The 13,558-nt window shown below is 39.5% G+C and overlaps 2 protein-coding genes across 2 annotated transcripts in view; one reads left to right on the top strand and one right to left on the bottom strand.

Annotated features, from left to right (window-relative positions):
• tbl1x (transducin beta like 1 X-linked) overlaps positions 1-2,820 on the top strand; it is a 22,385-nt gene extending 19,565 nt beyond the window's left edge. The window contains exons 13-15 of the mRNA XM_035676411.1: positions 132-336; positions 427-528; positions 692-2,820. Coding sequence (XP_035532304.1) covers positions 132-336; positions 427-528; positions 692-718 — 334 coding nt within the window. The 3' untranslated portion in view covers positions 719-2,820. The remainder of the gene's footprint in view (positions 1-131; positions 337-426; positions 529-691) is intronic.
• Positions 2,821-2,985: 165 nt separating this feature from the next.
• On the bottom strand, positions 2,986-9,826 carry gpr143 (G protein-coupled receptor 143). Its single transcript, XM_035676410.1, has 9 exons — positions 9,497-9,826; positions 8,355-8,464; positions 7,924-8,018; positions 7,516-7,608; positions 6,858-6,967; positions 6,655-6,763; positions 5,508-5,625; positions 5,161-5,416; positions 2,986-3,605 (listed from the first exon to the last, which is right to left on the bottom strand). The coding sequence occupies exons 1-9, from the start codon at positions 9,750-9,752 to the stop codon at positions 3,502-3,504; spliced, it is 1,251 nt and encodes a 416-aa protein (XP_035532303.1). The 5' UTR covers positions 9,753-9,826; the 3' UTR covers positions 2,986-3,501.
• Between the last annotated feature and the right edge of the window lie 3,732 nt (positions 9,827-13,558).

Here is a 13,558-nt window from a genome sequence, read left to right as displayed (position 1 = left end):
TTATCCTGAGGGAAATTCAAGATACAATGTAGTAGTTTAGTTAATTTTTATAACTAAATGATCAATCTTATATGTAACAAATATACAAAAGATTCATAAACAATCTTTAGGAATCTATAATATGCTTTCATATCTGATCTGTACAATCTTCGTTCTTTCCATGCCCACAGTGCCTCTTTCGACTCAACAGTGCGACTGTGGGATGTCGAGCGAGGGGTTTGTATTCACACACTGACCAAGCACCAGGAACCTGTCTACAGTGTGGCCTTCAGCCCCGACGGCAAGCACCTGGCCAGCGGCTCCTTTGATAAGTGTGTCCACATTTGGAACACCACGGTAAGCATCTGATGTGCACTGGAGAAGATTCATTGTGACTGCTTAATCTCAATGGAGTTGGTCATTTATTAGTTTGCGCTGTTGTTTCAGACTGGAGCCTTGGTGCACAGCTACAGGGGCACTGGCGGTATTTTTGAGGTGTGCTGGAACAGCACTGGGGACAAAGTTGGTGCCAGTGCATCAGACGGCTCGGTAAGTCATGGCCATTGTAATGACAAAGAAGCAATTTTTAGTTCAATTTATTGACTTTTTTTTGGTTTGGTGCAAATAAAATTAAGTGAAAAATGCATTACTAGTACAGTTGCTTGAATTGCATTATTAATGCTTATTATTAACCTAATCCTTTACCTTCCAGGTATGTGTTCTTGATCTCCGAAAATAGCGAACTTGAGACTTTGATGATGAATCCTGGAATGTGCAGCAAATTGCCTTCTTCTAACATCAGCAAACAAACTGTCACTGCTCAAGAAGAGCTGTAAGGTGGAGTGAAACAAGCTCTCACAGGAGTAAAACCAGTTACTGCAGCAGCTGCTGAAGAGAACACCAACTGACTTCAGTGCACCTTACAGTTTGTTGATGTGTGTTTTATGATATGGCGATTTGAAACACAATAGAATCCGGTTAAGAGATCCCCAAGATTGGACTGAATCCAACTCCCTGGGTGCATCCATGTTTTATAAGGTTTCTAATGAGGAAGTGCTGTGATCCCTCCGGGCCACTGGTCCAGCTGTTATCGGGTTGAAAGGGTGGAAACACAAAGATGAGTTTTATATAAAGAGAAAAGTATTAATGAGACACACGTGTTTGGCTGTGAAAGGCGACAAATTATGACAGAAAGGTTGTGGTTTTAGAATTCCTCTGAGCAAATGTTACTTCATGTCCAAGACAACTAACTGGGGGACATGATAAATGTAACATTAATACTGAAGCACTGGTATTGTCTGTTGACAGGGTGCTGAACTTCTTCTCAGTGGAGAATAGTTTGTTTCAAGAGTACTTCTTGCTTTTTTTGGGGGGGGTCTATTTTTCACAATCGGACTTTTGAAAGTCAAAATTGAATGTGCCGCTACAAGGTTAGTTCTTAGCTCATGTTTAAGATCTGGTCAACAAAGGAAAACATGCAAAGAAAACTGTCCTAACCTCCTAAAATGACCTGCTCAGTTCACTCGAGATTAGAAAAAGTCATTTTATGGACAAGATGTGAAAAGTGTGGTTTACAAAGAGAATTTTCTCCCTTTTTGGATGTAAATTTAAGAATGTAAAGATATGTAAATTAGATTAATACACAGACTTATATACTGTGTATATATGTTTATATACAGTACACTTTATCGCCATCCTGTAGGGGCTCATTAATGGCTAGAGCTGTCACATCTTTGTGACGATACGTGACGAGACCTCTTTTTTTTTTAACGAAGTGCATGTCTCATCAGCTTCTTTTAATTCAGTCTTTTTCAACTGGGCCAATCACATCCAATGCGTCAAGATATTTTGTTTTTCAGTTAGTCGCAAATGGCATTGATACAGACGTGTTAAGCAGCTTTGCTTTCCACTATTGATCCCTGAAAGCCATGGAAAAACCTGCCCCTCTTTACCTGCATTCAGGGAATTCTCTGGTCAACCATATGTGAGGAAATAGTCATTAAAGTCCTTTGCTTGGTTTCTGCTTTAACTTTGTATTGTATGTGGAACACGAAAATCACAGAATTAATGTTAAGAGTATCATGCAGACAAATGGGAAAGCAACTACGGCTTAATTAGCATTACCATTGTTTCTCTTTGGCACTTTTTTCTGAACAATCTACTGAGAATTCAGAGCACATTTTGGCCAGAAGGTGGAGGTCAAGCAAAAGTCCTGCTGTTGCTAAAAAGAAAAAAACTAAAGAAAAAAGCCACGATTGGTCTAAAGTCCCACCAAATGCTGTCTGCTGATCCGATTTGAAATGCCTCAAATGTTGTGGGCTGAGCTTCAACAGTGTGCCGTAAGTCTGCCTCCCCCTACTTACTGGGATCTTACTGGGTAAAAGACAGTATCTTCAAACTAACTTGCCACCACTTTGATTTGCCTTTTTTCTGGTCCCTTTCCCTTTCAGTCAACTTCTGTTAGAGCAATGTGAAGTGCACTTTTTGTAATGGGTGGTTCAGCAACATGTTCAGATTTTGCTGAAAGTAAAGGGCCAATGTTTTATTTTTTGTCTCCCCCTCCCCTTTTTTATTTTTTTAATGTCACAATTGGATGTTAATGGGTGGTTCATTGTTTTCTGACTTTTTCATTTGAGAGCCATTATTGTCTGTGTCAGACTGAGAATTGGGCTGTGGGTTGGTGGCCATTCTTGGCATGCTAAGGAGCCCAGTATGGAATAAGTGCTGTGACAGCTACTATGTCTCTCGCACCCTGGTCCAGGGTGCGGTCACCTGTTTCCAAGACAAAACGTTGAAGTCATTCAGTGTCTCAAATAAATCACTCTATTTTGATATCAGAAATCGCAGAGCCTTTGTCTTGAATTGAGTGCTTTTCTTTGCTTAGGAATATTTTGTTTGAAATTGCAATGCAGTCCTCACCAACCACTCAAAAGGTATTAAGAAAGTGTCACCAACAAAACTGTAACAAATGTTTTTGTATATTTAATATAGTATAAAATAGATGTGTGCAAAAATACAAGATAGACAGTTGGAAATACAGTAACTTTACATTACATTCTGTTGTGCTTAGAAAGCCTAATGGCAAGAGTGTGTATCATAAAAGTAGTGTGCATCGTATTCAATGAATTTGCTCAGACAAATATTTCCAAGCATTTAAGGCACTTTAAAAAAATGTGAGAAATTAATATTAAAATGTCATGTTTGTTCTGACTGTCTGTAGACTGACTGCTACCAGAGACAGTGCAGTAGCTTTTGGGACTGTTCAGCTGCTGTACAGTTGAGGTAACACTGCACTGTACTGCAGACAGATTTAAAAAGCTTAGGAAGAAATAAAAGGCTTGGAATCAAGAACTAGACTTATTCTGTCGTACTAACTAATGAAATCTTGTGACCAGTTAATATCTGGGTAAATCTCAACGGGACAATGGGGGGCTAAGAGGAGGCTATCTAAAACAAAAGTAACTAAAAGAACAATGTCACACAGGAAAAAGTAGAGGGGGAGCGTGTTGTTGATCGCCCCAGCTAGTGCCTCACAGAGTTCTCCAAGGATTCCCCATCAGCGTCTACATCCTCATAGTCTCGTAGCTCGCTGGAAATGTGGATTTCAACTGTACTAGACTCTGAACCTAGCAAGACAAAATAGGGGTAGATTACTGGGTGTTACTGCACATGACACCTTTACAGCTTATCAAAGTGCTCATCCATTGAGATATTCAAACCACAATCACAAATCTGTGCATTCACTCACAAATATATTTGGCGTTTTTCTTAAATCTATACCTGCATTTGATTGATTGAAGAACCTATTTTAAAGCTATATAAATAAATAAAAACAAATTCTTTAAAAGATTAACTTTATTTCTAGAGGCTTGCAATTTCAGAGACACTGAATGGTGACACAAAACATTGAAACAGTCTTTGTACATGATCATGGTGCACAAACACAACTACAAAATTGTATAAAATGCTTTACAAAAGCATCCCAAAATACATTTAATAGTATCTTGGCAGGCCTTTTTCACAGCAGACATTTTGACTTATCATTGTAGGAAAGGCACAGGTGTTACTAATAACATTTACGATGGCTTTGTTCTCTTGAAGTGTCCCAGTAAGTCATGGCAGTGAGCCAGCACGAACAATACCAGTACACCGAAACTGAAGCCGCTAAATTGAATTCAGCCATCATTCATTTTATTATTTACACCACACCTGTGCTTTTCCTACTGTGACGTGTAAAAACATTCTGTGTAAAATCCCCATGTCATCATTCAGTGTTACTAGAATTCAGTAAATGCACATCAGTGTCCAATCTACACTCAGTTCAGTCTAATTCAGCAATCCTGCAATAAATAATATAATTATGAAAAATAATAATTAATTATATAATTGTATTTGGAGATGCGTTTCTAAAATGTTACCCCCACCCCGAACATCTGTATCGATGGGGGGGTACTCAATATCAGAAACACCTCAGCAAAACAAACAAAAAACTGAACATTATGAGCTTCATGAAGATTCATTGCAGGACTGTTGAATTAGACTGCATTAGTTTTAACTAGGTGTGCCCAATAAACTGCTAACTGAGTGTATTTTACCTGGTTCATTTGTATATTCAACAGCTTTGCCATTGCTTTCTGCGTATCATCTTATGCATATCAATAATGGCACTTAAAAAGCTCCATGTGATAACTTAGCACACATGCAGCACCCTGAACAGAAGGTCAGAATTTGTACGTAACATGAAGTTCCCGCCACAGTGGATTAACAAACACATGCAGAATGCTACCAACACTGTTGTTATCAGTTCATTAACTTTCTGTGTAATGGGATTTCACGCTACTGTACTACTCAGTGCACCATAGATCGAAACAGACCGTTCTGCAGGGGTAAAAATAATTTTACTATTACAAACATATCACAGAGATCTTTAACTTTGTCCATTTTAAGCTCTCCAGAGCTTTTCCACTGAAGCTAATTGAATTGCAATGATGAAAACCTTTCCTGTGGATGATGTCATGCCAGAATGGTGTCATCCAAAAGAAAATGTATACTTCAAATAAAGAGGAGGTAGGCCAGCCATAGCATCAGGAGACACCATGAACCATAGTACTGTGTCAGCTTTAGAATTTCACCAGCCCTGATATACAGGTGAGCCGTTACTGCCACTGAAACCCCAATTACCTTCTGAGAGGACACTGATGCCATCTGAGTGGTGCTGTCCGTTGCCCATCATGTTCTTCTTGGCTTCCTGGACATGACTCTGGTAGAGCAGAGTGCTCCCCACCACGGGATTATGGCCTGTAGCGTTGGGCGCTGACGTAGAAACAGAGTCCCAGGCCAGCTCCCTCCTCCGCTGCAGGCTGAGGTCAACATCGAAGCCCGTCCAGCCGTGAAAGGCCAGAGTGTTGAGGAAAGCTTGCATGGGGTTCAGGATACCCTGAAAGAGTAAAAAATAAAAAAGAATAAAGGTGTTAGATGTTGATAAAACTAGTGTTTCTTCATTTTGTATGTGATGTCTTTCAACCCACCATGATAAACCATGTGATGAGGGCTGCGTTTCTGATGTTCCTGAAACCGCTGTCATTGATGTCCGTCTGCATCTCCAGGTAGAAGAGGAGGCTCTCATTGATGATGTTGGGAACCCAGCTATAAAACATCAGAGGACAAACAATATATCTTAATAAGACTACTAGAGAGGACTAGCACATACAGAAGTAGTTTTCATTAGTTTTTCGAGAGTTACTCGAAAAAACCATTCCATTATAGATAATCTCTGACATACGCATATAGAGCTACATGTACAGAATTTTTTGTTTGTTTGTTTTGCTACAAATTACACACCTCACCTCACCTTATCAACATCTAATCTTATTATTTTACAACCATATTCTGTGGTATTTTTTTCAACCATTGCTATTTATTGGTTTTCATTAATTTCCACATTATATTAACTTTCATTGTCTGCACCTTAAATATTGTTAAAGTTACATTATCTTCAAGAGGAAATTCAGCACAGACATCTCAAATCAGACTGCCCTTAAACTGCATTACCATAAACAATTGACAATAACAGAATGACTGCAGACCTGTGATATATTGCCCAGTTAAAGCAAGTCTCAAGTGTCTCCCTACTGATTTTACTACTATACAGTCTGTATAGTCTGGATTTAAAATATGTTAAGAATACATGATTTGTAGTTGAGAAGATAAATAAGACACAATGCCACATTTTGGGAAATATGCAAAGTGTTTAAACAACATGTTTTGGTTTTACAGGGGCTTAGGTGCACTAACTTCCTGGAGTTGTTTTGACCATTAGGTTGCCAGGCAACCAGCAATTTAAGACTACAGAAATTAACTGTGCCTAGCCAAGATATAGTTTGGCACATAACCCCCTGTAAAAACCACAACATGTTGTTTTAACGCTTTTTTAAAAGATGAAACAAAGTTTAAGTGAGCTTTAAAGGTGCTAGTAGGTGGATTTCATTAACGTTGGGCAGAGCCAGGTTGTTTCCAGTCTTTAGGCTTAGCTAACTGGCAGCAGATTCATATTTACTACGCAGACATGACAGTGGTTTCATTCTCCTCATCAAACTCTCACCAAGAAAGCATAATAGGTGTACATCTCAAAAAGTCAAACTATTCCTTTAAGTTTGATAAAAGTTGGTAACATACCAAATGAAGAACACCAGCATTATTTTAAAGAAGCGTATTTTTATCTCATTGGCCAGCCGTCTCTCATTTTCTGTGTAGATTCCTTGTCGTCCTTTCAGTAAAGATGTCACTAAGGTGGAAGGACGAGAGAGGTGGTTATCGAAGCCAAAGTGCATGTGTAAGACCGTATTTGACATAAAGAGATTGGAGAGCAAGCTACTGACCTGCAGATACGGTCCGATTGAAGAAGACGGGATTGGCTACAAGGACGAGCAGCATAGGTGCGTATGTGGTGGCATAGTGAGGGATAGCGTGCTGGAGGCCTTGCTCACAACTGCACAAAAATGCAACAACAACATTAGAATTGGAAATCACAGCTGTACTACAGTGTACAGTGACAGTACAGTATTGGGGCTGCTCAATATATATGATTCGCGCTTAGTGGGAATGATCATTTTTACATCAGAATTTCATTTTCACTGAAAAAAAACCACATGAAATCATGATGTTGTGACATATTTTGGGGTCTGTACCAAACAAACAGGTTTTCTTACATCAGGAGAACAGGGTTTGTAGACCAGTACTTCATTTATAATGTTGTTTTGTCATACAATTTATCAGTAATATTATAATAATATTTCACAGGGAGACAAACATTTTTCTATGAATATAAATACTGACTAAATTGTGTAGGCACGGTTCCATCTCCTTGTATATTTGACAGGTTATCTATAGTCCCCTGATAGCTTGACTGCTCTTACAGCAGGAAGGACAGTGACAGACAAACAAAACATTTATGTTCCTTGTTTATCTTGTGACAAGAATAGCAAATGCCAAGAGGGGCTTGAGGGTGTATCTAAAGGAAACAACAAAGAGGCTTACTCTGAGATGGATGGGTAGTAGAGCATGGCCACTCCCTCAATACACAACAGCAAAGCCAGACCCCACGTAATCATGTGGTAGAGGATAATGGTGCTGATGGGGAAAGAAAGAAGTCATGAGACTGAGCTCACAACACATGCTGCAGCTCTGTATCTTTGCAGGCAACAAATGTGCCACAAGGACTGGGGGAGGGAAACACATTGTTAGCCCACCGAAACACAATCAATCTGAGTTGTAGAGCAACCTGAGACCACCTTCTCTACAACAAACTTCAAACCAGTTACAGGGTGTTTGCAGGAGAAGACGCATTAGATGTATAGCACACAACCAATCAGAGTTTAACATGTTGTCAGCGAGGTGTTGAGGTGATAATGAACTGTGGGAGATGGAAGGTGAGGTTCAGAGCACCTGATTCCTGCAGATGTTTTCACCACCAGGAAGACGTCAACAGCGTAACAGAAGGTCCACCAAAAAGAAGCGCTGAAAAACAACTGGATCCACATCTGTAACACACAAATTAGATACAATAATATTATTATACAGATATATATAGATATTTAATATAATAATTATGATAATAGGAAGTATGAGTGTTGTTTTTGAGGTTAATATGTTGCTGTGCACATGCTTCTTGAGCATGCATTAAAACAAATGACCACTTTTAACCATGGAATCAGGATTTTCCAGGACCATGAATGACCACTATAGTCCCGTTCGTGTCATCTGTCAAGCTGAAAGCCGTTACTTAAAGACATATGTGTGTTTGCTCACATAAAGGCTCGGCGGAAATGATTGATTGTTGAACAAGGTGAGGCTTTGTCAAAGAGGACTGCACGTACCGCACTGCCCACGCAGAAGACCTCTGGCCAGACATCAGTGCTGTTGGCCACCGAGATGCTGTCAATGATGTTTGGAAGGCCCAGCCAGACAGATGACCTCACAATGATACCTGGAGGAGGAAAACGACATGTGGTCTCTAACTGTGACTGTTCCAATTAGACAATTCCTGCTTTGTCAGGAGGAGAAGAGGAACAAATAGAGGACCAAAAAGAGCTTCTTCCGTTTTTCATTTGGTATTATTAAGTGTGTTAATGAATTAGATTCAGACATTAAGTCCTTTTAATAGCAGCTTTATATCATGGAAATATGAACTGCCTCCAGGTGTGGTTTATGAGGGTGTTTCCATTTCCTACAGCTTCACTGTGGAATGGAAAAATGGGAGCTCTCCCGCAATCTTAATGTGATGCAGACGAGATGCTGTAGTGTATTTTATTTGAAACTGTGCTTCAAGCGGTCCAGTTTGCAGTGGTTGGATGAAGCTCACTGGGCACTAAGAAACACAGAAGCACATGACCTCATCTGCCTTCACCAAGAGCAGAATGAACAGCTTCAAGTGCCCGATGTAGAGCAACAGTGTGAAAAATAATCTACAGCCTTTTGTGTGCTATTAAATATCTAAGTATTGGTTGCTTTAAGAACAATGCAGCATTCAGTTCAATATAAGCCAACAACAGGGAGAAAAAAGCAGTCATGAGTCATGTTTGTACTCACATGAGAGGACCATGATTCATTATTTGTTTTGTAATAAGCTGCTTCAGGACATCTTAAATACATCTGCTTTGTTCAAACTTGATCTGAGGTTATAATCAAGTTTTTGATTGAAAAAGAAAAATCTGACTCTGAATGACTGACTCAAACCTCTGCAAAAGCTCATGTAGGATCGATTTACACCCAAAAAGTAATCTTTCTTTCCTTTTTGGCAGATAAATGGCAGTTTTCAGAGCTGTACAAAGGTTGCTTAATGTTTCCTCTCAGTTTAAACAAAGCAGATGTAGTAAATGTAGTGCAACAAAAGGGTTAAAAACTAAATCCTTAATTAGATCCAACAAGCATTACTACACTGTCAAACAACTACTCGCCCTTTTCTCACTTTTGTTTCTCAGCTGTAATAAAAAAGGCCAACACCACTCTGTTTTTTTACCTGCGCATCCCATTATGTCACATATGCTGATGATGAAGAGGATCCGAGAGGAGGACGCGGGCCTTGGCAGCGGATACTGCCCCAGCCTTCTGTATCCCTTGCGTTTTGGCAGAATTTGTAAAATAGCAAAGAGCAGACTCAGAGCCGCGCTTCCCAGACTCAGAGCCCCGAACAGGACGGGCTGGAAGGTGACCACGAACTCTGTCGCTGGGTCCCGGTTCGGGCAGCAGAAAGTCTCCAACCGGGGGGATGCCATGACGGACTGGAGGAGACAGAAGGAGAAAGAGGGAGAGAGAGGGAGAGGGAGAGGGGAAGAAAAGAAGTGGGTGTCAGGAGAAAAAGAAGAAAAAGACAAGAAAAGGAAAGGAAATGATTGGGCAGCCTACATGACCCAACTCTTTGAGGAAATCACGGGGCTGAATCATCATGTGCTTCCATTTAATCCCTGCAGTTGTAGCTTAACTGTGCCACAATGCAGGCAAATCAACAAAGGACTGTTGTGTGACACAGAGTGATTTAAGTCTTAAAGTTTGGTGAGTTCAGAAAGCTACTGTATGTTTTAATTCGTTAAGTAATGTACAGTAGTGTGCTGGGCTGCTTGACCTGTACAGTATCTGGGGTCAAATACACTCAAATCAAATGATCAGAGGGAATTTAATTTATATACTTTATTCTACCCCTGAGGGGAAAACACTGCTGATTCATTACAGACCATTAAGATACATTGCCTTCAGTAAGAACAACCACAGATGGACAACAATAAAATTCACAAATAATAATAATAATAACATGAAATAAATGAAAAGAGATATCTTAGATATACAGAATATACAGCTCTTTAATGTAGACACTGTATATTTTATTATAGCAACACCATTAATCAATCAATACATTAATATATCATTTATAGTAAATGAGTTTAAATAATGAAAGAGTCATGCTATCAGTAAAGAATATTTGGAATTTAGATTCTCACTTAGTTTATGTGGTCATGTCACTTTTTCAGTTTAGTTGATAAAAGCGTTTGTAGACCAGTTGGTTTCGGCTGCTGGAAGTCTAAACCATAGTAACACCGTAAGATATAATATATACATGATATAAGAGAAGCAGTAAAGTAGCATGACACATATTTGATTTTGAGTCTTCCATTGCTTAAGCCTGTCGACACAGTTCAGTTCAGGCCACCCATCCATCTCATTCACCTCACTGTGTGTGTGTGTGTGTGTGTGTGTGTGTGTGGTTGTAATCTTGGATGCCATGACATTAATGCTGAGCCTTCTGGAGCTGATGTGGGTCACACTCACATCAGCAGGAAACCTGATAACCCTGGAGGTATAGAGTCGTGCATGTTACATTTAGATGCTGTGACTAGTGAATGCCAGATGACCTAATGAGTCTAATAGGGGAGACTGGGGCTTGTTGTCACACTTTTTACACCTTATATATTTCTTGGATCTATACATCATAAAAAAAAAGTGTACCAGATGAAAGCCCAAATCTCAGATATATTTTCGTATTCATGTCATTTCATATCTTGGTGTCAGTACAGAGTTATAAGCAATCAAATAGAGAGAGAGTGTTGAACATGTGACATGTTTGCCCCACCATTCGGGTAAGTTTCTCACTATTATGGGGGTAGAATGTAACACTGATTTTGCAACTAATAAAACAAGAACAAAAAATTATTTGTTGTTGCTTCTTTTTTACTTAAAAGTGAACAATTGAAAGTCAGGCACAGAAAAATGTTATCATTGAAGCTTAAAAAAAACCATGAACAATTAACAAAAATATTATGCAACCATGCACTGGAATAAAGTTCCTTAGGAACTGCTGGCACGTAGGCTATGGACTCTCAGACTCGAATGCCTGTTTTTACCTTTCTTAGCTCAAATTTCCAGATTGAATTGAATCAAAAAAAGAAAGCATTGGTTTATCAAACTAAACCAGTCCTGACATGTGGACATCGTTCCAACAACAATTTGGGAAATCCATTCCTAAAAACTCAAACCAAAACCTGACAAACAAATTTCCTCACTTAGTCAGACTCATCACTGCCATCGCAGGTTCTGGCATACGTAGACTTGATTTGCGAGGGCGTGCATTCTCATGGGGCCCATTCCTTTTTGCATATTATGCACTGCACCACGTTTCTCCTGGGCGGCTGTTGTCAAATGACTCTAACAGACCAGGCACAGGGACTCATCTTCTCCGATGGAGGAGTCATTCTGGAGTTTTTCTTTTGACCTGCCCTCGGTTTCTTGGTATTTTGGATTTGGTTGCCTTACCTTTACGTGTGATAACTTAACCCCAAAATGACTGAGACATGTTGCCCACTAGCACACACTAGCTCTTAGCTTTAAAGTTAGCTTAAAACAGAAAATGGGTATGACAGGATGCCTTAATCTCTCCTCTAACAAGTCCACATGTATCACTGTTAGGATTTTTATCTGAACGAAGCTTATTTTGAAATATATAAAGTTGATATTTTTTAATTTGGATTGTGCAAAATGGTTACTTGGTGCTCATCTCATCCACAATGTGCTATCCTCCTCTTAGACAGGACATGACACCCTGACCATGTAAAGGAAGAAAACTAGTATTCCACTTTTTAGTTTGCGCCCCTGGGTGGAGAAGATAATTGCAATTTGACAACTTACCCGTGTGACAACAGTCCCCGTCTCCCCTATCTCCTACTGGTGCTATTTGTGGGTGGTGTTTGTTGTGATAAGAGATTTGGACTTGTGTATTATGCACTGATAAATGGAAAAATGAGTACAAACAAATGCAAAAGACTGACTTTAATCCAACATGCAAAGTTTGTTGTGTCTCTTTGTTAAGGTGGTCAAGAAATGGTCAAACCTGTGCAACAAAGAGTTAATAGTAAAACTTCGTGCACAAGCAGAAATGGGAAACCTAAGAATAAAGTATGCTCAGGCCCGTTCTTAGATTCATGATACTAAAGATGGCATTTAGTGCACTTTGCTCGCATAGGTTGCCTGAATCTTGCCCCAGAACCCTTGCATATAACCCCTACCCCCCCATTATGTATGCCTCAGACAGTCATCATGTCCAGATACAAGTCGTGGCAGCTGCTGGATCTGCCTGCTTGGACAGAGATCTGAGAGAACGGGTGGACATTTGAAGCAGATTTATTTGGGAAACAAAGCATCATTATTCAGTACTACAGAGAGGGCATTCATTGAGTTTGTACAATGGCATTCTAATCCATATGCACCTTCCCTGACAAGGCACAAAGTCAATTGTATGGCAAGCTTGTAGCCTGCTGCCAAGGATTAACAACTCCCTGAGGAATACAGTTGGTATTGACTTGCTGTGTAAACGTCTGCTCTCTGTTGCTGCCCCCTGCTGGTCTGCACATAATGTGATTGTAGCTCGCAAAACACAGTAGATATTGCTACGACTGTACATTTGGGAATAGCTCCTACCATTATATGTTATTATATAATATCTAGTGTAGCCTAAATCAATAATAACATGGGTGTATCCCATAACACAGCTGTTAGCTCCAAGTCAAGCTGGATTTATTTCATCGCCAAGATACAGATGTTGCGTGGGAAGTTAACTGAACGCTGTAAGGTAATTATCTTTCAGGTTGTTCCCTTCAGGGAGGTCAGAGGTCAGGTTAGCTTATTGTTGGAGCTGCTAGGGATTCAGTGTTTTAATCAAAGACACTGAAGCAGAGCACATTCTTGTTAACTTAGGGTGCTGAACCCTGCTTTTTGATTTCAAGTAAGGTCTGATTATTAGGTCACTCATCCACATTCTGTTATGTCTGAAAAATAAGTGGATTCCATTGGTTAACCATTAGATTAGATTAGATAGATCATTTGTAACAACATGCAATTAAAAGAAAAAAGTTATTCTCTTAATATGTTACCCAAGAAAACCACACTGTCATAACCACACAAAAAACAATGACAAACTAGGATATATAATATAAGATAAAATCTAAAACAAGAATACTTATTTTGTCATAAAGCCTTGATTTGCTGAACATCATTTATGCTGCATCAAAATATGCACTGTGATGATACCAAGATG

This window comes from Morone saxatilis, unplaced genomic scaffold (genome assembly GCF_004916995.1).
Source record: "Morone saxatilis isolate NCDOM2014 unplaced genomic scaffold, NCSU_SB_2.0 Contig5, whole genome shotgun sequence".
NCBI classification, from domain to species: domain Eukaryota; kingdom Metazoa; phylum Chordata; class Actinopteri; family Moronidae; genus Morone; species Morone saxatilis.
Note: the sequence above shows the minus strand (reverse complement) of the source record. Positions and strands in the feature narration are given on the sequence as shown.

Bases quoted from the DNA above. Each gene is read 5' to 3' on its own strand.
- gpr143 (XM_035676410.1), bottom strand. From the start codon at position 9,752: ATGGCATCCCCCCGGTTGGAGACTTTCTGCTGCCCGAACCGGGACCCA. The intron at 8,019-8,354 runs GTACGTGCAGTC...TGTGTGTTACAG, and splicing joins TCTTCTGCGTGGGCAGTGCG to ATGTGGATCCAGTTGTTTTT. The intron at 7,609-7,923 runs GTGCTCTGAACC...TTTCCCCATCAG, and splicing joins AAAACATCTGCAGGAATCAG to CACCATTATCCTCTACCACA.